General features: G+C 44.4%; 1 protein-coding gene across 2 annotated transcripts; it reads right to left on the bottom strand.

Annotated features, from left to right (window-relative positions):
- Window positions 1–3273: 3273 nt before the first annotated feature.
- LOC109285993 (uncharacterized) lies at window positions 3274–24342 on the bottom strand. 2 transcript variants are annotated; one of them, XM_019498724.2, is made up of 6 exons: window positions 24068–24342; window positions 17558–17694; window positions 9522–9653; window positions 8792–8878; window positions 7525–7680; window positions 3274–4433 (listed from the first exon to the last, which is right to left on the bottom strand). In XM_019498724.2, the coding sequence occupies exons 1-6, from the start codon at window positions 24075–24077 to the stop codon at window positions 4296–4298; spliced, it is 660 nt and encodes a 219-aa protein (XP_019354269.1). In that variant the 5' UTR covers window positions 24078–24342; the 3' UTR covers window positions 3274–4295. The 2 variants fall into 2 exon arrangements, with proteins under 2 accessions (XP_019354269.1, XP_019354270.1); XM_019498725.2 differs by lacking the exon at window positions 9522–9653 and having other exon boundaries at window positions 24068–24337.
- Between the last annotated feature and the right edge of the window lie 767 nt (window positions 24343–25109).

The following is a 25109-nucleotide window of genomic DNA, read 5'->3' as shown; positions in this document are numbered from 1 at the left end:
TGATTGCAGCCTATTCCTCCCTTTTAACATGCCTACTTCCACCACATCTTAGTGTCATCTGCAAATTTGAACAGGGTGCTTTTTTCCCCCCTCGTCCAAGACTCTGATAAAGATGTTGAACAGTGTGGGCCCAAGGACCGAGCCCTGGGGAACCCCACTGCCCACATCTCTCCAGGTCGAAAATGACCTGTCCACCACCACTCTCTGGGTGCGGCCCTCCGGCCAGTTAACGACCCATTTGACTGTGTAGGTGTCAGTGCCACAGTCCCCTAGTTTTTTTAATGAGAATGGGGTGAGAGACAGTGTTGAAGGCCTTCCTGAAGTCCAGAAAGACTGCGTCTGCTGCTACCCCTGCGTCTAAGGATTTTGTGACCTTGTCATAGAAGGCCACCAGGTTGGTCTGACAGGACCTGCCTCTAATGAACCCATGCTGGTTGCCCCTAAGCATCACCTCCCCTGCTGGCCCCTCATGGACATGCACTATGATAATTCTCTCAAAAAGCTTACCTAGGATCTTGGTAAGACTAACTGACCTATAGTTTCCGGGGTCTTCCTTCCTCCCTTTTTTGAAAATGGGAACCACATTGGTCCTTTTCTAGTCCTCTGGCACCACACGAGAGAACCACAAGTGCTCGTAAAGCCGTGCCAGGGGTCCCACAATGACCTCTGCTAATTCCCTCAGCACTCGGGTGGAGATAGGCAGGACCAGCTGATTTAAATGCATCTAGTCCCTCCAGAAGTTCCCTGACTAGGTCCTCACTGACCCTAGGCCTAGGTGCGCCTCCCCTGGGGCCTATGGAGGTCCCATTGGGGGGGAGGGGGGCTGACCTGGTCCCTGCTCAGGAAAATGGAGGCAAAGAAATTGTTAAATAGGTTAGCTTTGTCATCTGGTGTGACGACCAGATTTCCTAACGTGTCTTGCAGAGGTCCCACGGTACCCGGTACCTTCTTTTTGCCCCCTGTGTATTTAAAAAAGGACTTCTTGTTGTCCTTGATCCAGGTAGCTAGTCCCAGTTCCATCTCCTGTGGGGCTGCCTGTGCCAGTGGTGACTGCAGCTGCATACAAAACCTCCTGCTGCTGCTGTGGAGCCATGCCCACAGCTGTGCAGCCAGCAGCAGCGGCCCAGCATGGCGCAGGGTGGTGGTGGGGATGGCTGTGTGCCACCCAGCTGCCACCACGCTGCCACTGCCGCCCAGTGGCCGGCTGCACAGCTCTGGGCATGGCTCCAGGGCAGCAGCGGGAGGTTTTGTAGGCAGCAGCCGCCTCCACTGTCACAGGCCTCCAGGTAAGCAGTAGCGGCTGCCACGTGTGAGCCCCCATCCCTTGCTGCAGCTGCAGAGTCAGCCACGGAGCTGTGCTCCAGCTGCATGCAAGCCTCCCTCTCCCCCTCCCCTGGGCAGGCAGCCTGGCAGCATGTGTGCAGCCCACACACAGCAGGCACCACCACACTGTGTCCCGCATCGCTTGCCTGCAAAGCGCCCCACAGAGGGGCACCCCTGCCTTCACCCCCTGGCCCTGTTCCCAGCTGTTGTGTGCTGCCTGGGGTTGGCAGCACCCCCAACTCCCTCAACCCCCAACCATCTTCCCCGGCCCTGCCCCACAGCCCCCAAGCCCCACTTAGCTCTAGGATCCAGGGGTGAAGGGCATGGCTCCTCGGTGGCAGCACTTGCCCACAAAGACCCCCCCAGCCTGCATGCAGCTGCCACCACTCTGCACCATCATAGAGCCATGCAGCCAGTTGTGGGGCATGCCACTACATGCAATCCCCCTGTTCCACCGCCCGGTCAGGAGGCACGTATGTGACCCACACCCGGTGGTTGCCACTGCACTGCCACTGCCGTGCCTTGTGCCACTTGGCCACAAAGCTGTGCAGGTAGTGTGGGATGGTAGCACAAGGTGTAGTGGCAGAGTTGTGGTGGTGGCCTCCATGTGAGAACCTCCTGTCAGGCCGAATAGCACATGTGTGGCCCACAGAGTAGCACCCCTGCCCTCACTCCCTGGCCCTGCTTCTGGGAGTGGACACAGGGGCACATTCCCCCTGTGACAGGAGTGCCTCTTCTGAAGTCTGTGTATCAGTGACTCCGCCCTCCTGTGATGGGCCAACTGCCCACCTTCTCTCCTGCCACACCTTGATCTTAATTAATTAATGGATGTTAATTAGCAGGAAGCTGACCATTTATTGCCCCGGTGCCAAGGGGCGTTATCTGTGGCTCCTTTTCCTTCCCTACACTGCAGCCACAAGGTAGCACAAGGTGTAGTGGCAGCCAAGCCAAGTGGCTACCAAGCCTTGCGGATGATACTGACGTGGTTTGATCTGAGCCTCATTACAATTTGGCCCTCCCCTTGTCCTCCCTGGGCTTTCCACAGCACTGCCCCCCCTTTTGGGGCCTCTCGCTGCCCCCCTTGCTGGGGCTGGGGTTCCCACGCTGCTGCGGGTTACCTATGAGGCCTCCTCCATCCCCTATTAGCCTCACCCAAACTGCTGGTACAACAGCAAACACAAAACACAAGCCCCCAGGCTATAACAAAATCCAAGCTGCCCGGCTAAAACATCATTCAGCTAAACATCCTTCAATCCCTACCGGGGGATACTCCGCCCCTTACCAGCATCAGGAGCTGGTCGAGCAGTCAGGCCCCTCCCCTTCGCTTGTCCAGCAGAGCTCCCTTCCCCCTTGGCTGCCAGCAGGGAAAACTGCCCTCCTGGCCTCAGGCCTGGGATTTATGTGGGAGCCAGGCCCTGCCCCTTCCGGTCAGCTGACCAGGCGCAGGTGCGGCCAAGTCCCTCCTTAACCGGTTGTCCCAGCAACCGGCACCTGGGTTCCTGCCTCTGCTCTGAGAATAGAAAATAGCTTAGTATCCTGCTACATCCCCCCTTCTTGATCTACACCCCCTGGCACCTTCCCTTTCCCCTGCCCTGCCCCACCCTTTCTCCCCACACACACTTACCTGCTGGGTGGGTGTCAGTGTCTGTATGTCTGTGCCTGCATGTCTGTGGGTCTGGGAGGCTGTTGCAAGAGGCATCAGGAGGGCTGTTGAGATTATGGAGGGCCTTTAATTTGTATCATGGATTTTGGGTTTTTAATCACAGAATTTGCAATTTTGAATCAGAGAAAACCAGGATCCCTCATTATAAGAAATAGCAAGACCAAAGAAAACCAAGAGACCTGAAAGGAATGCATCATGTTCAAAAACTTGTCTAAGTTTAGCTCAACCATGCAGTTCATCCAATAAAAGATAGCACCACAGAAATCAATGCCAAAAAAAAGTTTGTGGGTATAAGTGCTTTTATTATCAAAGTTATATCAAAGAAAGACATTGCAAGAGTTGTAAAAACAACTATAAAAATATTTTTGCATTCATCAAATTAAATATGAACATTTTATTAGTAAAATGCCAATATATTATTCTCTGAAAATATTCATATACATATTGTCATATTTGTTTAACATATTAACATTGTGTAAAATAATATATATTGAAAAATCAAAATCATTGTAAGCCACTCTGACTATTCCTGCATCTAACTCTGTGAATATCAAATGCACAAAGGTAGTGCTGTTCCCAATCAGCTGGACTTACTCACATTCAGGAGTTCCCTTTCCCCCCCATTCCACAGTCCTTACTCTGTCTTGCCTCCAGCTATTTCAGCCACTTTGGTGCTAGATCTCTTCAGCACTGATACACCTTCCTTGGCTTTTATTAATAAATCAGCTCCATAGTCTTCTTTTTCTTGCCCATTTTTTGGCCCCCAGATCAGTTTGCAAATCCATCAGAGGCTGGTACTTAAGATGCTACAGCATCAGTGAAACAGTCTTAGGAGCCAGTATTTGTTGACAAAATTCTTAATTTTGATCCCTGATGTATAAAATCATATTCATGTGGTATGTTGTTCTCCTTGTCTGTGATTTCTAAGAAGATTTTTATTGCAGTTAGCACCAACAAGTGTCTTCTCATCTTAAAATTATATGAAGCTAGTCAGACAGGACCAACTATTTGTAGATAGGAATAGATTTTAAGTACTTTCCACTGTGTGCAGCTGGGACTACAGCTTTCTCTGTTTGGTCTTTGCTTGCAATAATGTTGCCAGTTTCTACTTCTTGTTTTTCAGCAGTCCTGCTTATCTGTTTCTAACGGTTTTGTCTCCAGAAACAAGGTGAAGTAACTTTAATGAAGACTTGGGCACAAAATATTTGGATAAGTAGACAGAGATACTTGAAGAATGCATGTAAAGTGCAAAGTTATGTAGTAATGCCATTTGAAAAAGGAGCAAGGTTGCATATTTAAATTTGGAGTTTTACCTAATAGTTTCTGTTTCAAACTTATTCCAGCAGGATTGAAGGCTAGATATATATATTTTTAATACACATACTTCTTGAGGACATTTTTTTCCAGGAGACTTCCCATGTTTGTGTAGATTTGACTCTTGACACATCTAAAAAAACAGAAGAAGTTTAGTTATTAACTGAGACATACTTATTCTTTTCTACACTTGTTAAAACATGAACTACATCTCAATAAATGATATAGTGGCCACAGATTACAAAAATGCTGTGGAATCTTTATGACTGCATCAGATTTCATTCTAAATGCATTGTTCATGCTCCTTGATACCATGTCAGAGAAGCCAGGTTTGGCTCAGAAGAAAGCCTGCCATCTGTTGAATCAATACACGTTCTCATGGTTCCTAAATATTCACTGAAGATCTTACAAGCAAATGCTCTTCAGGTTAGTTGAGGCATATAAAAGAAAACCCCCAAGAAAAATAGTGAGCTCAGTTTAAGCAGGTAGACTCAGAATAAAGTCATATGTACTTACCCTAATTTAAACAATGCACATTAACTACAAAGCACTGTTAGTACTATGGTGTGAGCATCAAACTGATATGGTCATACTGATTCTGTTACCTGAACTAATACTATAGAACATGACTAGATTGGCCTTCTCTGCTAGGATTACCATACATCTGGGTTTTCTCAGACATGCCCTCTTTTTTGGACCCCTGTGCTGCATCCAGGCAGGTTCTTAAAATAACAGCAAATGACTGGTTTTTCTGCTGTCCCAGGCTGGCTGCATGGGAGTGGCCGCAGCGGGCAACACAATTGGCTGTTGGGGGTCACACACTCCCCGCGCAAGCTCCTGCAAGCTCCCAGGTAAGAGACACTCAGAATGCCTGCGTGTGTGTGTAAGCCTGCACGTGCGCAATGTGGGAGCTGCTTGGGCAGCATGGCTGGGGGGGCGCAGGGGTCTGCGGTTCAGGAGTGAGGGGTATCAGCAGGGCTGGGGGGGCAGAGGCTGCGGGACACCGGCAGGGCTGGGGTGCAGGGGCTGCAAGTCAGGAGTGAAGGGCAATGGCAGGCCCGAGAGGCAGGGCAGGGCAAGAGGCTGCAGGTCGGGAGTGAGGGGCACCAGCAGGGGCTGTGGGTAGGGGGTGAGGGACACTGCCAGGGCTTGGAGGGGGGCAGGGGGCTGCAGATCAAGAGTGAGGGGGTGGAACGGGTGACTGTGGATTGAGTGTGTGGTGCACTGGCAGCGCCAGGAGACTGTGGGTCGGGGGTAAGAGGCAACAGCAGGGCAGGGGGGCAGAAGGCTGGGGGTCTGGAGTGAGGGGCACTGGCAGGGGGCTGTGAATCAGGAGTGAGGGGCATGGGGGATGGGTGACTGTGGATTGGGCGAGACAACCTAGTGACAGAAGATGCAAAACAGGCTGAAGTGCTCAATGCCTTCTTCGCCTCAGTCTTCACTGGCAAGGTCAGATCCCAGACTACTTCACCTGGCAGCACAGTCTGGGGAGGCGGTGAGCAGCTCTCAGTGGTGAAAGAACAGGTTAGAGACTGCTTAGAAAAGCTGGACATGTACAAGTCCATGAGGCTGGATAGGATGCATCTGAGGGTGCTGAAGGAGTTGGCTGATGTGATTGCAGAGCCATTATCCATCATCTTTGCAAACTCATGGTGATCAGGAGAGGTCCCAGATGATTGGAAAAGGGTAAACATATAGTTCCCCTATTTAAGAACGGGAAAAAGGAGGATCCAGGAAACTACAGACCGGTCAGCCTCACCTCAGTTCCTGGAAAAATCATGGAGCAGATCCTCAAGGAATCCATTTCTAAGCACTTAAAGGAGAAGAGGTGATTAGGAACAGTCAGCATGGATTCACTAGGGATAAGTCATGCCTGACCAACCTGATTGTCTTCAACAATGAGATGACTGGCTCTGTGGATGTGGGGAGATTGGTGGATGTGGTGTACCTTAGCCTTTAGCAAACTTTTTGATATAGACTCCCACAATATTCTCACAGGTAAGCTAAGGAAGCATGGGCTGGATGAATAGACTGGAAGGTGGATAGAAAACTGGCTGGAGCATTGGGCTTAGAGAGTAGTAATCAATGGCTCGATGTCTAGTTGGCAGCTGGTATCAAGTAGAGTGTCACAGGGGTTGGTCCTGGGGCTGGTTTTGTTCAATGTCTTCATCAACGACCTGAAAGATGGCATAGAGTGCACTCTCAGCAAGTTTGCGGATGACACCAAGCTGGGGTAGTAGATATGCTGAAGGGTAAGGGCTAGGATTCAGTGACCTAGACAAATTGGATGATTGGGCCAAAAGGAATCTCATGCGGGTTCAGCAAGGAGAAGTGCAAAGTCCTGCACTTAGGACAAAACAATCCCATGCACCAGTACAGGCTGGGGGTTGCCTGGCTGGGTAGCAGTTCTGCAGAAAAGGACCTGGGGGTTGCAGTGGACAATAAGCTGAATATGAGCCAGCAATATGCCCTTGTTGCAAAGAAGGCTAATGGCATACTGGGCTACATTGGTAGGAGTGTTGCCATCAGGTCAAGGAAGTGATTATTGCCCTCTATTCAGCACTGGTGAGACCACATCTGAAGTCCTGTGTTCAGTTTTGGGCCCCCCATTACAGAAAGGATGTGGACAAATTGGAGAGAGTCCAGTGGAGGGCAACAAAATGGTGAGGAGGCTGGGGCACATGACTTCTGAGGAAAGACTGAGGGAACTGGGTTTATTTAGTCTAGACAAGAGGAGACTGAGCGGGGACTTAATAGCAACTTTCAAATACCTGAGTGGGGGTTCGAAAGAGGATGGAGTTAGACTGTTCTCAGTGGTAGTAGATAACAGAACAAAGAGTAACAGTCTTAAGTTGCAGCAAGGGAGATTTAGGTTAGATATTAGGAAGAATTTTCTCACTAGGAGGGCTGTAAAACACTGCGACAGGATACCCAGAGAGGTTGTGGAAGCTCCATCCTTGGAAGTTTTCAAAACCTGGCTAGACAAAGCTTTGGCTGGGATGATCTAGTTGGGTTGGTCCTGCTTTGAGCAGGGGGTGGGACTAGATGACCTCTTGAGGTTCTTTCCAACCCTAACCTTCTATGATTCTATGATACCATATGTGTTTTATATTGCACTTAATTTGAGCTGAAAGTAACCACTTTTTACATGTAAGGACCTTATAAAGGAGTGTGTTTCCTTTTTAAAATCAAACTAAGATGATCAATGTGCAGACTCTCCTTACCTTTTTTTTCTCATTACAAGGGCCTTGTATAATATCTAATGTCATACATGAGACTTCAGCTGCTTTGCGATAGAACTCTCCCCTGCGTTTTTGGTTATATTGTTTATATAACAACTTAAGCAAATCGCACGCCATGATCTGTAGTGATACTATTTCCTGTGGAAAAGTAAAAAAGAAAAGATACTTTGGAGAGTGTGAGTAGCATCAGATTTCATATATCACTGGCTGTTTTAAGGAATAAGGCCATATTTAACAGCTGTTATGCTGTTTTCTTCTAATGAATAGCATGCTTAATTTGATTACATTTTCAACTCTTGTGGAACATCTAAAGTGGATGCTTCTACCTCTTATAGGTTTAAGTTTTGCCCTAAGCTATTATTTTTAAGATATTAAGTAACAGAAGCATACATTTTAAAAGTGATTCTGAGATTATGAAAAGTATGTATATACTTGTGTGTACAAGCATATATCTTGGGTACACAGTAGTGAGATTGTTTCCCCCTCCTGACTACTTTTGGCTTCTAAGGAGGAATATTTCTACTTCAAGGTTATTTTACAAATCTGCTTCATTATGGAAAACCCAAAATCTATGAAAGATGTCTTGAAATATAAGGTCATACATTTACACAATTAAAGGTCAATATCTGAAATACAGGTTTGGTGGCACAGATTTGAAACCCAGCAAAATATTTTTCTGGGGAACAAAATAAAATCATGTGTGGAAGTCTTTAAAGGCCCTGGTACATATCCAAATTAAAACTGGATAGAAAGCAGCTACAGAGATGTTAAACATTTTCAAGCACGATATAGCTGTTTGGCTCTTTTTATAGCTGCACAGACATTTTTATCATGTGATAATTACTTTGCATGTGTGGTCAGTCTAAATGTATTGTGAGATTAACCAGTTAATTGCATAATATACGTAATGTGCAACAGGAACCTTAATCTGTTTTAATCAGCTCACTAATACAATAAGGCAGTCTATTTCAATTCCATATGGGATGAGAATAATGATAAAGAATCAGTATTTGGATGTGGAATTACTAAAGTTTCAAATGAAAGCAAGAGCTTATATGCAGCATGCATAATTATGGGCCCACAACATTTGGAAATAAATGGGTCTATAATGCAAGATCTGAATATGAGGGCTTGCTGTGGTTACAGATAACATTAATCATGAGCAGAATTTGTCTCAAAGGGATTGGATTATATAGAAAAGAACTTTAGAAAACACAAGCCCAAGTAAATCTGAAAAGTTGTCTTTTACCTGACTATCATTGCAGAAAATCACACTGGAATATTCATCTTTTTTTCTTTTGCAGTACCAGTCACAAGTTCTTGCAGACATATTTACCTGTAACAGAGCATATAGCATGCAATGGACTGTGTTTCTCCTCATTGATTAATGAGTTTGCTAACAGCTGGTGGGTTGAACTCCTCTGTTTTATGGGAGGTCATCAATTGCAGTGGAAGAAATATACAATTCTGAACTTTCTTTTGGCAGCAAGCAAAGGAAGATAGAGTCTGCCCGTGGTTTGAAAGAACAGCTATTTATAACGTTAAAATGACAGATTCCGATTCATTGCTCAGTTCTTAAACAGTTTTTAAAAAGTTCAGTTAGCCTATAAATCTCACACTGACTGTTTACCCCCTTAAGAAAAAGAAATATAGTTTGAGATGTTTAAGGCATATAGGGGATTCTTTGGCATGCATAATCATTAAACATGAATGGAAGTTGTGTCTAAATTCCCCAGATAAGTTAAGTTCCCCTTTTCATCATCAATAATCTTATGCCCTGTGCTTTTTCTTTCATTTTCCTTCTTTCACTCTTGTATTTGCCACCCAAGTACTCCTGGTCTCTGTACAACAGGTTACTTCCTTTTCTTTCTACTGCTTACCATTTAACCAATTTCTTCTGCAAAGTTCAAAGAAACTAATCATTTGCTATGGAAACATGTTCATTTGTAAATGATATACCCATGTTCACAGCTTCCTACCTGGAGCACTAGTCTCTTCAAAGGTTGGGGATTTCTCTCTCGAGCCGGGGCAAACAGAGGACTGCTCCTTTGCTCTCTTTCCCTGGGAGAGAGTAGGGAATGAGCCGGATCACTGATAACCTGCCCTCTTCCCTGCCACGAAAGAGGACAAGCTGTCAGTGAGTAGCTGGCAGCTGCTGGAAGGCAGCCAATGTCAAAGATGATGTCCTCTTTTCCCTCTGTCATGAGTGGCTGGGAGCTGTGTTTAACAGCCTCCACTGACTCCCAGCGGAGGGGAAGTCAGGTTTTCTGACTGATGCTGCTCCACACCTAGGTCCCCATTCTGATCCTGAAGCAGCAGCTGTCAAAGAGAGCCCCCTGTAATGATGGCAGCAGCATTGTTGCTGCCCTGAGGCAGCCCTTAGTTGTTCCAGCATTAGGGGCCCCCAGCAGAGCTGCCATTCTGCTCCTAGCCAGCTATCAAGGAGCCAGCCACTCTCCCTCCCCCTTGGAGGAGAGGGAGAGAGAGTCAAGCACTATGAGATACTGGGTGACCAAGACAGACCCTCTGTAGCCTGATGTTTAATGATTCACACATTACATATGGCACTACAAAACATAGCTCTATAAAGAAATGCTGTTTTAAACTGAAACTTTTTTGTGGTGCTAGACACCCACTACAGTTGTATGGTATGCCATACAGGTATATGTAGTGCTACAAATGTAACAAGTGTCCACAGACTTTGTTAACAGAGGTCAAATAGGTAGCAGTGCTTGGTGAAGACTAAGTTGAATGTCCCTTGTGGAGACTGGGAGTTGAACCAGACTGAAGACCAGAAATGCTAGAGTGAGTAAAAATGTAGTCAGTGTGGAAGTTGAAGTCACTGAGAGTGTATGAAAGACGGAGAGAGGAGAAAACATTGGGGAGGAGTTGGATGGACTATAAACAGGTAATACAAAGGGGCGGCAGGCACTGCTGTTCCAAATAGGAAGTGTGGGGAAATAGGAGGAAAGCAGCAGGGTAGGAGTGGAGAAACCTAATGCTCCCAGTACAATCTGATCTAGGGCGGGAAGTATGAGAGAAGAGGAGAGGGCAACTGAGGGGCTGTTTCAGACAAAGAGATTCAGTTCTCTAAGATAGTGAGGACTTGATGGAAGTGAGGAATTAAGAGGTCCTGGATGACTGGGATCTCTTTAAAGATGGAGTGGGTAAGAGACTGGGAAGAGGGAGCAGGGAAGGAAAGGAAGTATGTGAAGTTAGGAATAGTGGCATGAGGAAATGTGGGGCTGGGTGTGTGAGGTAGAGAAAATGGGGCCAAGGATCAGAACTGTAGCACAGGAAAAGGATGTGGATGGGGGAACCTAGATCTGTGTTGGCAGGAGATGGGAAGAGGAGTAGATCAAATTGATGGCAACTCTAGAGAGTTGAGAGTATCCAGCAGAGGGAGGTGAAGGTAATTGGGGCTTTTCTTCACCCTAAAACTGGAGAGCTGCCCCTAATTTAACTCCTGTGTGCACACAACATCTCTTACATTCAGGAGACAAAAATTTTTGTGGGTAATATCTTTTATTGGACCAGCTGTATGGTTAGGATAGACTCTTGGCAAGATTTCAGGTCCAAAAAACCTTTCCTCAGGTCTCTCAAGTTTAATACTGTTGAATGTTGGTTTTCAGTATAGTCAAATGTGACTACTCTCAAACTATCTAGAACCTAGATAGAAGTAACATTGCAGTGAAGATAGTCTCTTCCCTAGGAGGGACTGATTGTCTCTTTGGAAATAAATCACCTGAGGAAATGTATATTTTATTGGGGTTTAGGAGAAAAAAGAACATAGAGAATTTTTTTTTACTTCAGCTTAAAAAGGTCAATGACTTCAGTTCTATTTGTCAGAGGATTGCTACACTACATAGAAAAAGAAAATCAGTTTCAACTTTTGACCTAATGGTACAGAGATTCTTTGGCACATCTTCTTTAGGAAACATATCAATGATTGTGTTTTGGTTAATACCGAAGAGCAGGGAGAGGTATATGTGGCTGCATTAAAGACCTGAGGAAAAGGTATCTTTTGTCCAGAAGTTTGTCTAAGATTTCTCCCAACTCTACAAGTCGTCCAATAAAAGATACCATCCAAAAAAACCCAAAACCAAACCTTGCCCCTCTTATGTTTCCTGGATCATCATGGTGAAACCCTCATTCCAACACTACTTCTCTTTTAGATACTTAGATACTACATAACATAGATGAGCTGGGATGTGATGAACTGACCTCAAGTCCAGTGAAGTTAATGGAACTTAAAGCTCAGAGTGCAAGCAGCATTAGATACCAATTTTTCAAAGAACCCTTAAAAGTCACTTTTGGATACACAGCAACCAAAATCTGCATTGAGTACCTAAGTTGGATACCCCCCTTAATTAACTTGAATGTACAAATGTCAGACAACACCAAATGCATTTTGTAGACATAGAGTGGTACAACCTATATTTAATGTTGGAGTTGTTTAGGAAGATCTATCAATCAATCAATCAATCTTTACACTAAGTTTTTAACTACACAGATTGTAAACTAAATAAATGTGACACAGGGATATTTTAGAGCAGTGTTTTTAAATGCTTATTGTAGATTAAGCTGGCTGATAGTTAAGCCTGTGTAGTTAAGTTTAAGGAAATGCGTTGCATATTGTGAATGACCTTTCTTGGCAACTTGTCTCCAAAGAATGTTTTGTGATTATACAGAGCTCATTTAAAATTCTGTGCCAGTCAGGTGAATTATTTCCTTTGATACCTAAAAATGCATTTATAGTCATTAAATAACTAACAAAATGTGTGGAAATTTCATTTGCTATAGCCCTACTCAATCACTTGCTTCAGTATTAACAGCACTTGAGCTTTAGTCTATGCCAGAGCAACCAGCTAGCTAGGGCGCAGATAGATTTTTATGTAAGCACGGAGCCAAATCTTGAGGTGACTCTCCCTTCCCCATTCAAGGGTGTGTCCTTTTGGGGGGCCAGTGTCCTGCCACGGGATGAGGTAATGGTGGCCCTGAGCAAATGCTGGCCTAGGGTAACTGCCTGCCTTTGTGTCAAGACCACTGCAATGACCTCAAATTTAAAGGATCACTTAATGCAAAGTAGAGATTTTTGTGTGTGAAAAGAAGCCAGATAAGAGGCAACCCTCAAGTTATAGCCTGAGCTAATGCTGCAGGGAAGACACAAGACAAATAGGAGCTTAAGCAGCGTGCCAAGGAGCATTGAAAAACTCTGAAAATTAAGATTTTTTCTTAAATTGAGGGAAAAAACAATCTAGCTATCCCAAACTTTCTTATATTGGCACAAATTTACAGAAGCAGTTTTTCAGCATCTTACATCACTTCTTGGAATAACTGCAGAATCTACTCTGGATATAATCCAAAGAAAATCACGTTGGGATTGGTTCAAAAGAAGCTATTGCTAAACTGCTAAATGACCACAGTATAATACACTTTTACATTTTTTGGAAAATGAAAGTAGCACTGTGATACAACAGGAAAAATCTATTAAAGGACTCTAAAGCTAAAATTGAGAGAAAAAAAAAATTCTGGATTCTGCAAGGAAGATCTAAAACTAAACCATAACATACACCCATCTGTGATTTTACTCTGAAGAAAAAAAGAAGCAGGAAAACAAGATCACACTGCAGATATGACAAGTCATTCAATCCAAACATGAAGCTTTTATAAAAATCCTGCCCAAGTGAAAGCAACAAAAGAAATGGAACACAGAAGAAACAACCTAGAGCAGTGTAAAGGTACTAATTTGGCTCTTTCTAGCACTACATTCAGTATAACTGCACTAATGGGGAGCTCTTTGCAGGCAAATTTATCCTGTTAAGATTACCACTTCACTACATCTTGCTTTATGAATGTGAGGGGCACAAAGCTAATGATAAAAAAAATATTTTTAAGTACTATGTAAGCAGGGAAATAGAGTCTGTTGGGCTACTGGTAAATAATTAATGAGGGTGGATGCAGACATCTCAGAAAAAGTTATAGGATATGAAATAATATTTGGCCCACACCAGTGATTCTCAACCAGGAAGGGTTATCAAGGGTGTCAAGGGTTATGTGAGGCACCATGCAATATTATCTCTGTTAAGTTTGCAAATGTGGTTCACAACATAAACCCAGAGATTTCAATTAGGAATTTACAGTGTTAAAAACATGCTGCCCTGTTGTGGTCTTTTTGAGTTCACTGAAACAGAAGAATTGCTCTACTATTTTTCTGTAGTTAAAAAATGAGTGAAAACTAAGATCTGGCATTTTCCAAGGGGTCCTGTGCATCTAAAAAGGTTCAGAACCACTGGCCTAAATGTATTTTTTCCAAATAATATCCGATTCCCTAGCAGAACTGAAGTATAAAGTGGAAAAGGTGGAACAAAATAAGTTGGGACACACTAAGGGCAATGGAAGTCTTTGCAGTGTCCATTTCAGTGGACACTGCATTGGACAGGAACAGCTGGCTGTGGCTAGCTGGCATAAATGGAGAGTGGCATAAAAATGAAGCAATTAAGCTGTTAACAAAAATAGTCATATTAAATTCAGCCACTGTACCACAATTTAGAAAATGGATCTATGTATTTTTTTTTAAAAGAATGTGTGTGTTTTGTCAGTGGCATTTTCTCTTCCTATGTACTATGGTGAATGCCTGCCTAAAGACAAAAAGTTGTAAATTAACTACCTTTCGCCAGGAAACAATTCTGCCAAAAAACAGTGATGAAATTAAATGGAGGCATAAGTTGTGAGCAAAAGTATTTTCGAGCTCAGAGTGAGTCAAAATACATTAGGAAAGAAGATAACTTTCCACAGTAATCCAAGAGTGTCTTTCATGCAGCCTGGGGATTTACCTCCTTGTCAACTTGCAGATCAATTCTTGTCTTCCATGCATAATAAAAGACCACCCAATAGTCAGGACTGTACATCATGCAGTTGTCAGAGAATAAACTGCATAGAGAAAGTTTCCTGTCCCCTTGCTCTTAAGAGAGAGGGAACCTCCAATGAAATCGAAGACAACAAATTTGGAATTGATCACATTTTTTTTTTTTTTTGTATAGAACATATGTAACCTGTGGTATTCACTACACTTCAGTATCTAACAATGAGGCAAAAGTTACATCGATTTCCAAAAAAGAAAAAAAAAATTAGAACTTTGAGGTGATAATATCAATTTACGCTGGCTATGAAAACATTTTAAGTTGTATAAACTTTTATGTCCACGTCATCCTCTAACCCATTGACTGATTATTTTATAATTGTCCACTACAAGGTTGCTGTATTTTCCTCTGAAGCAATAGGTGTCTGCCACAGTCAGATACAAGATGCTGATACAAGTGAAAGGACTACTTGTTTGTTCTAGCATGGCCATGTTTATTTTCCCAATTTTTTCTTGTTCAGGGTAATGACAGCAATCAGTAGTAACTAACTGGAACCTTTTTCAGATGAGCCAAAAATGAATGGCTCTGGAGAATAAATAATCATCTTATTTTGTTCCTGTATCAGGACTTGAGATTTCCTAGGAAAAGTGAGAAACGCATGTATAAATCTTTGCAGGATAGGGCAAGGGCATAAGTGTGAAGAGAAAACAGACATGTTACCATCTTACTAGTGTTTTCATTTTTGAAAAAGGTGCTGAACACCACTTCATTTTTATATTTTAAAAAAAAAGAATATGTTTACCTGAAATTGCCTTGATTTCCATTTTGTATGGCAGAACAAAAAATTCCAGTTTAGTGATACACTGTTCTAAAAAGATCACTTTTAAGACAAACGTCTCTGGTAAGCCAAGCTCCAAAATTATACTGAGCTAAGAAAATGGTCTTGTTTAGCAGTGTGTGAAATAGATCACTGTCCTGATTCGATTCAGCTGAATCCGAATCTGAAAATTCGATGCTGATCTGATGAATCAGCGATTCGGCCATAGACACAGCTTTAAATGTTTTTTTACATACCTCAAGGTACCAGGCATGGCTCGTGAATGCTGCAATGGTAACGTGGAAGGAGCATCCCACAGAAGTGCGGGGGGGAGGGCCTTACGTGCTCGGCGGTGAACCTGAAAGTAGACCGGAAGTACTTCTGGCCCCTTCTGGGTCTGCCACCAAGTATGTGGGGGACTCCCCACCGTGCCCCCCCCCAGACCTAAGAGGCACTAGGTGCTAAGCCCAGGGGTAGAGGGTGCCCCCCATGCTCCCGTGGGACGCTCCATCCACCCCAGCATCTCAGCATTCATGAGCTACCTTGAGGTATGCAGAAAAAACATTTAAAGCTGTGTCTGTGTCCAAATCATCGAATCTTTCCAAATCTCTCTGAATTGATTTGGATTTCAGAGACATTAAAGGGTCTCCTGATTCGATTTACACTTGGAGATTTGACCGCCAAATCGGGCCAAATCTCCACCAAATTGTATCAGCGACCAAAGCTTCACATAGCCCTAGTCTTGTTGGACCAGTAAAACACAATCAATGACAATTCATGATATAGAGCAGAATAGATTTTGAGCATGGTCCGATAAAACTGTTCTCTCTTGCCGCAAAAGGGTAGGATGTGTGAAGCAATGGCTTTTAAATTGCAGCCAAGTAGCTTTAGATAAGATATCAGGGAAAACTTCCTTACTATTAGAACAATCAGGCAGTAGAGTTGACATCCCAGGAAAGTTTTGAAATCTATTTCATTGAAGGTTTTCAAGATGAGGCTGAATAAATACTGGTCAGGGATGATTTAGGATTAGCATGCCTGCATTCATGCAGGAGGTTGGATCCGATGACTGGTGAGATCCATTCCAGCCCTGTAATGCTGTGATTTTACTGATATCTTCTGCAAGGCTGTAATAATCTATCATCTATAGTCACAACATGGAAGACATAAGTATTTATGTTTAGACAAGGTATGCAGCAACTATCAAATGTGAATTCTAAACTGTTGCTTTTTAGAAGTCCCAAGTCCTTGTGATTCTTTACTGGTTAAATAAAATAGATTAGTAGGTGAGATTATATGGAAATTGTTTATAGTAACAGACAAGATCTGTTATACTTGTCAGGAAATGTGACTTTATTAAGATAATGTTAAAAAGATACTTCTATAATTTAAAATAATCATGATTAAATATTATTGAAATTATCTGAATTATTATTTTAAATGATTTTGTGTTCATGCCTGTTAATGAAACAATGCATTAAAACCCCTCAACAGATATGGATTGTGGGAGATTTGTATGGCTTGCTAGATGTTTCAGTGACTAGCAATCCTCAAATTAAAAATAAAGAAATACCTTACCTAAAATCTTGCTAACTGAATCTAGTTTGCCATGTAGTAAGGAAATAGTTTTAACTAGGTGACTATTTTCAAAATGCATTACTGATGGGAATAAGAGGTAGAAATCAGTGGCCGCATCTACATGAGATGCTACTGCACAGTGCTTACTGCACATTTATTTAGTACTTGTTTATACAAGTACTAAATAAATAGTAACGCTGGTGAACACCTTTTGCCATGCAACGCTACTGCACAGTAGTATCAGGTTACTGAGTAGTCACTGTCAGCATCTCGTGTAGACACACCTAATATATTTTTAACACTGATCCCAATTTTTATGTCTGCTTTCACCTGCATTCAGCAGAGGGTGCAAAACTTCCAAGAAAAATTCAAATAAGTAGTAAATTTTAGATTTTGTAATCCCTACTTTTGGAATTATAAGAACATCTCAAACTGTATTTGAGATGACTTTGACTCAGGTCTTGCATAAGAGCTCTCCAGTGTAAGGTGTTATACAATCTACACTACAATAATGTATATGTCTACCTGCCTGTTGAATGATATTATTTGCACTTGCAAATAAGTACATACAAGTGTGGGTACAAATTAGAGGCTGGGCCATTGTACCCATTAAATAAACCTGCATGCCCATTTTAAATATGTGTTTTTAAGTGCAATTTTGCATGTCTTAACCTGTAAGTTATTTATAAAAGCAAAAATTGTACTTTTTTTTATATATGTATATATATATATATATAACCCCAAACCTACTACCTACCAGAATGTTAATGTCGTCGATTAGGATATTTTCATAATTCGCACGTATTTCAGCTGTACTTTCCAATTTACAAGATGAATTTGCTAGCAACAGCACTAGCAATAGTAGCAGAAAACGAAAGGTAGACCTAAAAAAAGCTAGATTACAACAACATAAATTAAATACATATTAAAACACCACAGAAAGTGTAATCGAGTAGATCTTACATACTGTAGTCTGTTAAAGTCACTTAAGTGGAACTTAACTGTAAAACTCTATCAAATAGCATACACATTAAACATTTACTTTGGATATGGCACAAAGTAAACAAATGTGGTTTCAGAGTATATTTTTCCAAGGGTATGCACCTAAATTTCATCAATGCTAATCTAAATAGCACATATTGATAAGACAATGTACCCTTTAGTGTATTCTTAAGAATCCTGATCTATAGCAGGTCCAACTTCTAAGCCTCCAGAGGTCACATCAGCAGGGGCTGTGTACCACATGGGCTACCAGGGTGCATGTCACTTGGATGCTATCCCAGCTGCTATTTACACCTGTGCATGTACCCACCTCCCCTCCAACCACCAAGTTGGGTGCTGCCCACTGCTACACTGCTGCCCTGTGCAGGTGTGATTCTTCCTTGTCTGGCTATGGCAGTGGCAGGCAGTTATTTTGGGCAGAGGGCCACTTACTAAGTTTTGGCAAGCCATCAAGGGCCACGTGACAGGCAGCCAGGAGCAGATAAATATTAATTTTCTAAATTGTTTAGGGGTTCCACGGGTCGGACAAAATGGCCTAGTGGGCTGCATGCAGCCCTCTGGCCGCATTTTGCCCACCCTTGGCCGCTATGGCATGGTAAGGCCCCCCAAAATGCTCCTGCAGCATACTAGTCTGATTTATTTAGGAAACAACTCCCCTCCCCTCCCTCTATCTATCCAAATCTCTCCCTAGAGAAGAAGCACCCCTAGAAATAAGATGGAAATTCAACTTTAATGTTTATACCCTCTCTGCTGATAATGCTAAATGTGACAAGGTTGATGGTGATGTATGTACCTTTCCTAGAAATTTAATTGGAAAACTCTTTTCAATTTTCTAAGGGACAAATTCAACGATCTTTATTTGAACAAATTCCATGTCGACTTTAATACTCTACTGGGAGGTTTTGGGTTTTTTGGGTTTCTTTTTTATGTATCACTGATTTATATACCTTTATCTAGGCCTAAGGTATCTGGCACACTGCTATCTAACCAGTTATATCCTCAGGTATCAAAAAGTCATCATATGGAAACAATCCATAGCAACTAAGTAAAGGCTGGTTTTAAACAAAAATGGTAAACATTAAACAGTAAAGGTAAAAGGCTCCACATCTCATTATGCATTTCCTGACCCATTCAGGTATCAAGAATGCATATAATGTTCATTTATAGAATCACAGTATGTCATATAATATCATTTCACTTGCACAGAAAGAGAGGAATTAAAGTAATTACAGGTTTAGATAAATCCATCATTAAATCCACTCTGGCATTTTTATTGGGCGAAATGCAGGCCAGTGTAAGATAAATATATGAGGAGGTGGAAACCAATTTGAATTCACAAATAGGTAGATCAGTATCAGTGTCAAGCACAAGTGTTTACACCTGCATTTGTACTTGTAACCACAGTCATTATTATTGGCCAAATATTTGTATTTGGAAATCTAAGTTTCATATGTCCAAACTGAGACTCATACTTAAAAGTAATTTTATTTTCAGAATGGGAGTTATGATTTCACAGTGAAAGTCTTTCAAATTACTTGGGGCACACAGGTTAGTTCTCAAGAGAGATCAGTGGGACTCCACTTAGGGAAAGCAGCAACTTCAAATGGTGAGATTTTCAAGGCTACTTAAGCCTCTAAAGAAGACAAATAGCTGTCTTGCAGAACTTCCAAAAATATTTATGTGCCTAGACACTTTGTGACTAGATGACCTACAGAAGTGCTTCCTAGCTCTACTTTTCTGTGACTTCATGAGAATCCTACCAAGCACTAGTCTGCATTTATACACACCTAAATACTTCACAAAGTCTGGTTTAAATTGCCTTAGAGTCTTCTGAAATTCATAATAATTCTAAGGCTGTACAAGTTGGGGGATAAAGCTGAAATATTCTTCAATCAGCCCCCACTTGAGTTCTGAAGAGAGAGAGATCTGCCACTGCATATACAGAGACTCATTCATTTCTAAAATTGATGCCTAGATTTGGAACGAAGGCTCAGAACTGACATTTATAGAAAAATGCAAGAACTGTAGTACAAGGGAACTCTTTCAAGTTCTGTTATACATGTTGGCTCCATTACTGACAAGAAACTATAATAGTTATTAGTTCAAAATAATAGAGGTTTTAAGGAACAGAACCACTTAAATGGGATATCTTATCTACAGATGTTTTGCATTATATTTCACAGGGAAAACAACAAATGTTCTCAATCTGTAATCAATGCAATAAATACTAAGAGTGATTTCAAACTAAGTGATGTCAAACAGAAATTAATCACTTCCCTTACAGACACCACTATGCAACAACACTGCAGCCGTAGCTTCCAGCACCTAGTTTATCTAGCAGCACATTACAAGTGGAGATTTTAAGAACTGTGACAAAAAAAAATCCTTGGTTTTGTGTTCTTTTGCTTTTCTGTAATTTATTATTTTATTTAGAACAGTAGGCCCTAATGAGCCCGATAGACTATACCATCACATGAAATAACAGTGATACGTAATTGAGATGACTGCTGTACTTAGCTTTAAAAACTTAGTTACCTTTACTGTAGGGATGCACCAATAAAGATTTTCTTGCCCGATACCAATAGCCAATTATTAACCAACCATATCGATCGATACTGATTCGATAGCTGATTTACAGGAATGAAGCCCAGCAGTTTGGAAAGCAGAGTCCTGTTGGTAAGTCTGAGCGGGGAAGAGGTGTGGGGGGTCGGGGCAGAGGTGGTGCAGGGGCTGCCCAGCCATGGCGGTGAATAGGATCCTGGGACTAGAAGTGGGACAGAGCCGTGGGCGGCTTGTCCAGGAGGTGTGGTGGTGCATTCCTGGCTGCATGCATGCTGCGGTTGCGCACAGTGACATTATCAGCTACACTGGCCAAAAAAAGCGGATTGCCAATAATGTTAATTTTCCTTTTATCAGTGCCAATCTGATATGCGACCGATATATTGGTGCACCTCTACTCTATTGGGTAATTAACATTTTGAAAAAAGGAAACCTTCCATGGAGTCAATCTGCTCCCTATCAGTTAACCGAGAGGGTTCATTGCTTGCAGTGTGAAACCGCCAACAAATTCTCCACCAAAATGAGGGAAATTTTAATTTTCCTGATGTTTCTAAGAAGAAAAATGCTGTTACTGACAACAGACAAGGTTCTTTGGGTGAATCTGATATCTTTTCTTAGACTTACTTAAATAAGTAAAAGAAAAGTTGGAAAAGTTTTTAAGCAAGCTTTCGGGTTCAAAAACCCTTCAAGTTGATCTTTAAGTTGGTCTAATAAAAGATATCAGATTTACCCAAAGAACCTTGTCTACATATGTCCTTAGACCAACATGGCTACAACTTACACCCCTGTTACTGACAACACAAATCATTTTAAAATAATGGAATTAGGAACCCCTTTCTGTTTAAAGATCAACTTTTCTGAAATCCAGAAGTTTATGCAATTTTTTTCAAATTTATCTTGCTGGGAACCTTTGACCCTAGCTAACTTCCTGCCCTTGGGGCAGGGGGCTGGACTTGATGATCTTCTGAGGTCTGTTCCAGCCCTAATGTCTATGAAATCTATGAAACTGTGTGACTGATGGAGGTGTGGAAAAGAAAAGTTAGTGATCCAAATTTGGGGTCATTTGAACATAGTGATCCAAACGTTGGGTTATTTGAGCAAGATAATACAGCCCCGTGAAAGAAACCTAGCATTTTTTAAGTTAACTATGGTTCTGCAAACTTTTTTGTATGTATCTTAGAATCTAGGGAAATAGTCTGAATCATACAACACTTCCTCCAGCTAGCACATGGTACCCAACTATCTCTTAGGGGAAGCAATATGAAAATGCTACTCAGAAAAGGGTTAAGATATCTGGATAAGCAACTGTGTGCAGGACTCACTCACTCTAAAGGAATTACAATACATACAGGCTACACACCAAAAACACATTTTCCCCACCCACACATGCTATGATCTGTGGTGAGTCACTACTTCTTGGAGGTACTGGAATCCTTCTTGCTTTGTTTGTGCATCAAACATTGGAGGGATCTGACAACTCAGGGAGGATTTCAGCCCAACTTCCTTTCCCCTACGTGATCAGTTTGTGAGGACAAGGAGACAGGCTCTGAGGATAACACAGATTTAAACCTCTGAAAATGAGGACCTATAATGTTGAGATGCAGGCCACTGCAAGTTGGTTAGAGGCTGGGCTAGTGTGAGTGAAGGGGACCAGCTGGGAGGGGATAGGATGAGTGAGGTGAGGTATGGTTATGGTCCCTATGCTGGGGAGAGCCACAAAAGTGGCACATGGTCTGGCTCTGAACACATCCAGGCTGAATAATTTAATTAAATTTAATAATTTAATAATAATAATTTAAATTGCTGTTTGTGATAGTCACATAGGAGCAGGGGGCATCAGATAGCAAAGAGTAGTTTCCTGTTTGTTACTAGCAGGAACAACCTTATTCATGCTAAATTTTACAGCAGCTTCACCCTTTATGATCATTCATTCACTCACCCTCCCGATCCCAATGCCATGCTTTCACCCACCATTTAATCTAGAGAACACTCTTAACCCACCTCAATGCTGACAATCCCGAGGGCAAGATAATCCCCATGGCCTCCTAGTGACACAACCTGCCCCATGCAGTCCTGAAACAAGGTACACTGAATCTCTCAAGCTACATAAGGACTTTTTTCCTTTAATTACACACATGCTGGGAGCAGAAGGGGGAAGGGCCTCAGACTAACCAGAAGGGGAAAGCAGCCCCCTCAGAAATCCTCAAGTCACAATCACAGCTTTGCCAAGTAAGATCCTCCAGCTGCTCCGTCCACCATCCAGGGGAGGGAATGCAGTAGACTGAGTGTGTGCAGATAACTCGCATGGGGCTCAGCAGCTGTCTTGTGGGACTTTCAAAAGCACCCACACTTTTCATAAGCCAGCACCCTTCAAGGCACTTATCTGCATATTTATGTGCACACAGACTTTAAGCTGTGATTCTCAAACTAGGTGTTGTGCCAGCACCCAGGGGTGCCTTGAGATCCTTTCAAGGGTGCCACAGGATGCCACTCAATTTTAGACCTGTTAAGTGTAAACTCAGTATTAGGAATCCATAGTGTTATGAAGTTTCTGACCTATATGCACTTTCTGAGTCCTTGCAGCAAACTAACTGTTCTAGTATTTTTCTGTAATCAAAAAAAGCAGTAAAAACTAAGAGCTGGCATTTTCCGAGGGGCTCCTTGAGTCTAAAAAAAAAAAGAGGCGGAGTACCACTGCTCTGGGAAATCTGTCTTAAGTTCAACATCAGGCCCTAGCCAACGGCAGGGGGCAGAGTTAAGGCTGTGCTGGCTGGTGCTTAACTATTCCCTGGCTTCCTTGTGAGAGTCCAGGCTTTCTGTGGGTGACCTCTACCACTGGAGCACGTGGCAGGTTGGGAGAAGGTCAGAGGAGCTTTCCTGTGGGGCAAAGGGTTTTGATGCCCCAACGAATGAGGGTGGAAGTCCTTGCCACCAGATGTGGTGGAAGCTGACAGTCCGGACAGACTCAAAAAGGGGTTGGACAAATTCTTGGAGAAACAGGGCCTCAGTAGCTGCCCAGCACAGGAGTCAGGGGCATGTGCAGCCTTTGAACCGGGACATCCTAGACCCTAAATGCCAGAGGCTGCCACTGACAGAAGAACAGCGGGCTAAAAAACCCTGGTCCTGCACAGCCCCCTCTCCCTGTCGGCATCCCCCGGGTGACAGGGCCCATGCTCTGCCCCAGCACATGGCGGTCCCTCGCTCCTGGTGTGATGTCTCGCGCGGGGCAGCTTGTCAAACTGCATCGCAACCCCGCCAGGGGCCCGAGGAGGGTCCCGCGCGTCTCTCCCAGCTTCGCCGGGGCTTTCAGGGCAAGTGGGGCAACCTGCGAGGACAGAAGGGGTGTGGAGGCAGGAAAGGAAGAAGCGGGCAAGCCTCGCACTCCCTCGATTTCAAAGGGCCGGGAGTGCTGCCTTCCCGCGGGGTCGCAGCTCCGCGCCGCCTGCCTGCCTCCCTCTCTCCCTCCCTGCGTGCCCGGCCCTTCCCTTCCCTTCCCTTCCCTTCCCTTGCCTTCCCGGCCGCGTCCCGCGTTCCGTTCCCGGCAGCTTCTAGTTTCGGTCTGAAGCTCGGGGGAAGCCCCGGGCGCAGCGGGATAAAAGGGCGCGGGCGGCGCGGAGCAGTGCTTCGGGCAAGGAGCGCGGCAGGTGGAGCCGGAGCCGGAGCCGGGCCGGGGCCGGGAAGGGGAGCAGGAGCAGGAGCCGCTTACCATGGGACATGGTCCGGGGCGGGGGGCGCTGCTGCGACTGGCCGCGTCCCGCTCATGCCGGCGGCGGCCGCCGGGCCATGGCTCCGCGCTTCAGCGGCCGCTGGCGGCGGGGCTCATCCTCAGGGGCGCCGGGCCCCCAGCCGGGCTCGGCGCTTCCCATGGGGCTCCCGCGCCGCTTTCGCTTTCCGGGGGCGGCAGGTGCGGAGGGAGGCAGCCGGCCCAGCCGCCCTCGCTCTCGCCCTCGCCCCCGCCCCGCGCGCTGCCAGCGAGGGCTGGTGCCGGCGGGTCCCGGCGCGGCCAGGCGGGGGAGCAGGTGGGGTCCGGGACGCTCCACGCCCAGCTCCGCGGGGGCGGGGCGGGGTCTGGCAGCTCCGCGCCCCTGGCCTGGGACCCCGCCGGGGTGGCCCTCGCCCCCTGCCGGAGCCGTGCTCCGGGCGGCCCCCGCACCGTGCCCGGGTGTCCCTGAGCCTCGGCCGCCGCCGAGCACAGCACTCTGGGGTGCCCCCAGCTCCTGCTGGGCGCAGACCTGCTCCGCGGGACTCAGCCCAGAGTCTGTTTCAGTGCCCGGCTTCTGTAGCCAGGGCTTTGAGAGGGAGGAACAGCGCTTATGTCCCTGTAGTCGCCACCCCCCTAGTGACAACGGGCGGCTGGCATCTTCCCGGGGAGCGCCTCAAGCCTGAAAACAGGCTGAAACCCGCTAGTCTATGCCTGACGGTCTCTACCTCGGTAGAGTCGAGGCGCCCCCCGAAAGAAAATGCCAGCGCTTGGTTGTAGCCCTTCGTGGTCTCTTAGCATCCATTGTGTAATATTGGATTTCTGGATTCCTCTCTCTGAAGTTGTTGTAGCATGTGATTGTAAGCGCTTGGTTGGCCTTGTCACGGTAAAAGAAAGAGAGCGAGTCTTCTGCTGCGAAGAACTCGGGAAGATCCCGACAGGTCAAAATGTTTCTGGCACTATATGGTTTCCTACTTGAAATCGTTGGGTTTACTCGTGTGAAGCAGGTTGGCACCTCTAGCGGCACTAACACTGTGTGGCTCCCTGC

This window comes from Alligator mississippiensis, chromosome 3 (assembly GCF_030867095.1).
Source record: "Alligator mississippiensis isolate rAllMis1 chromosome 3, rAllMis1, whole genome shotgun sequence".
Classification (NCBI taxonomy): Eukaryota; Metazoa; Chordata; order Crocodylia; family Alligatoridae; genus Alligator; species Alligator mississippiensis.
This window is presented reverse-complemented; position numbering and strand designations above follow the sequence as displayed.

Bases quoted from the DNA above. Each gene is read 5' to 3' on its own strand.
- LOC109285993 (XM_019498724.2), bottom strand. The intron at 9,654-17,557 runs GTAGGTAGTAGG...CTTTCGTGGCAG, and splicing joins TCGACGACATTAACATTCTG to GGAAGAGGGCAGGTTATCAG. The intron at 8,879-9,521 runs GTAGGAAGCTGT...GCTCTGTTACAG, and splicing joins TGAAGAGACTAGTGCTCCAG to GTAAATATGTCTGCAAGAAC.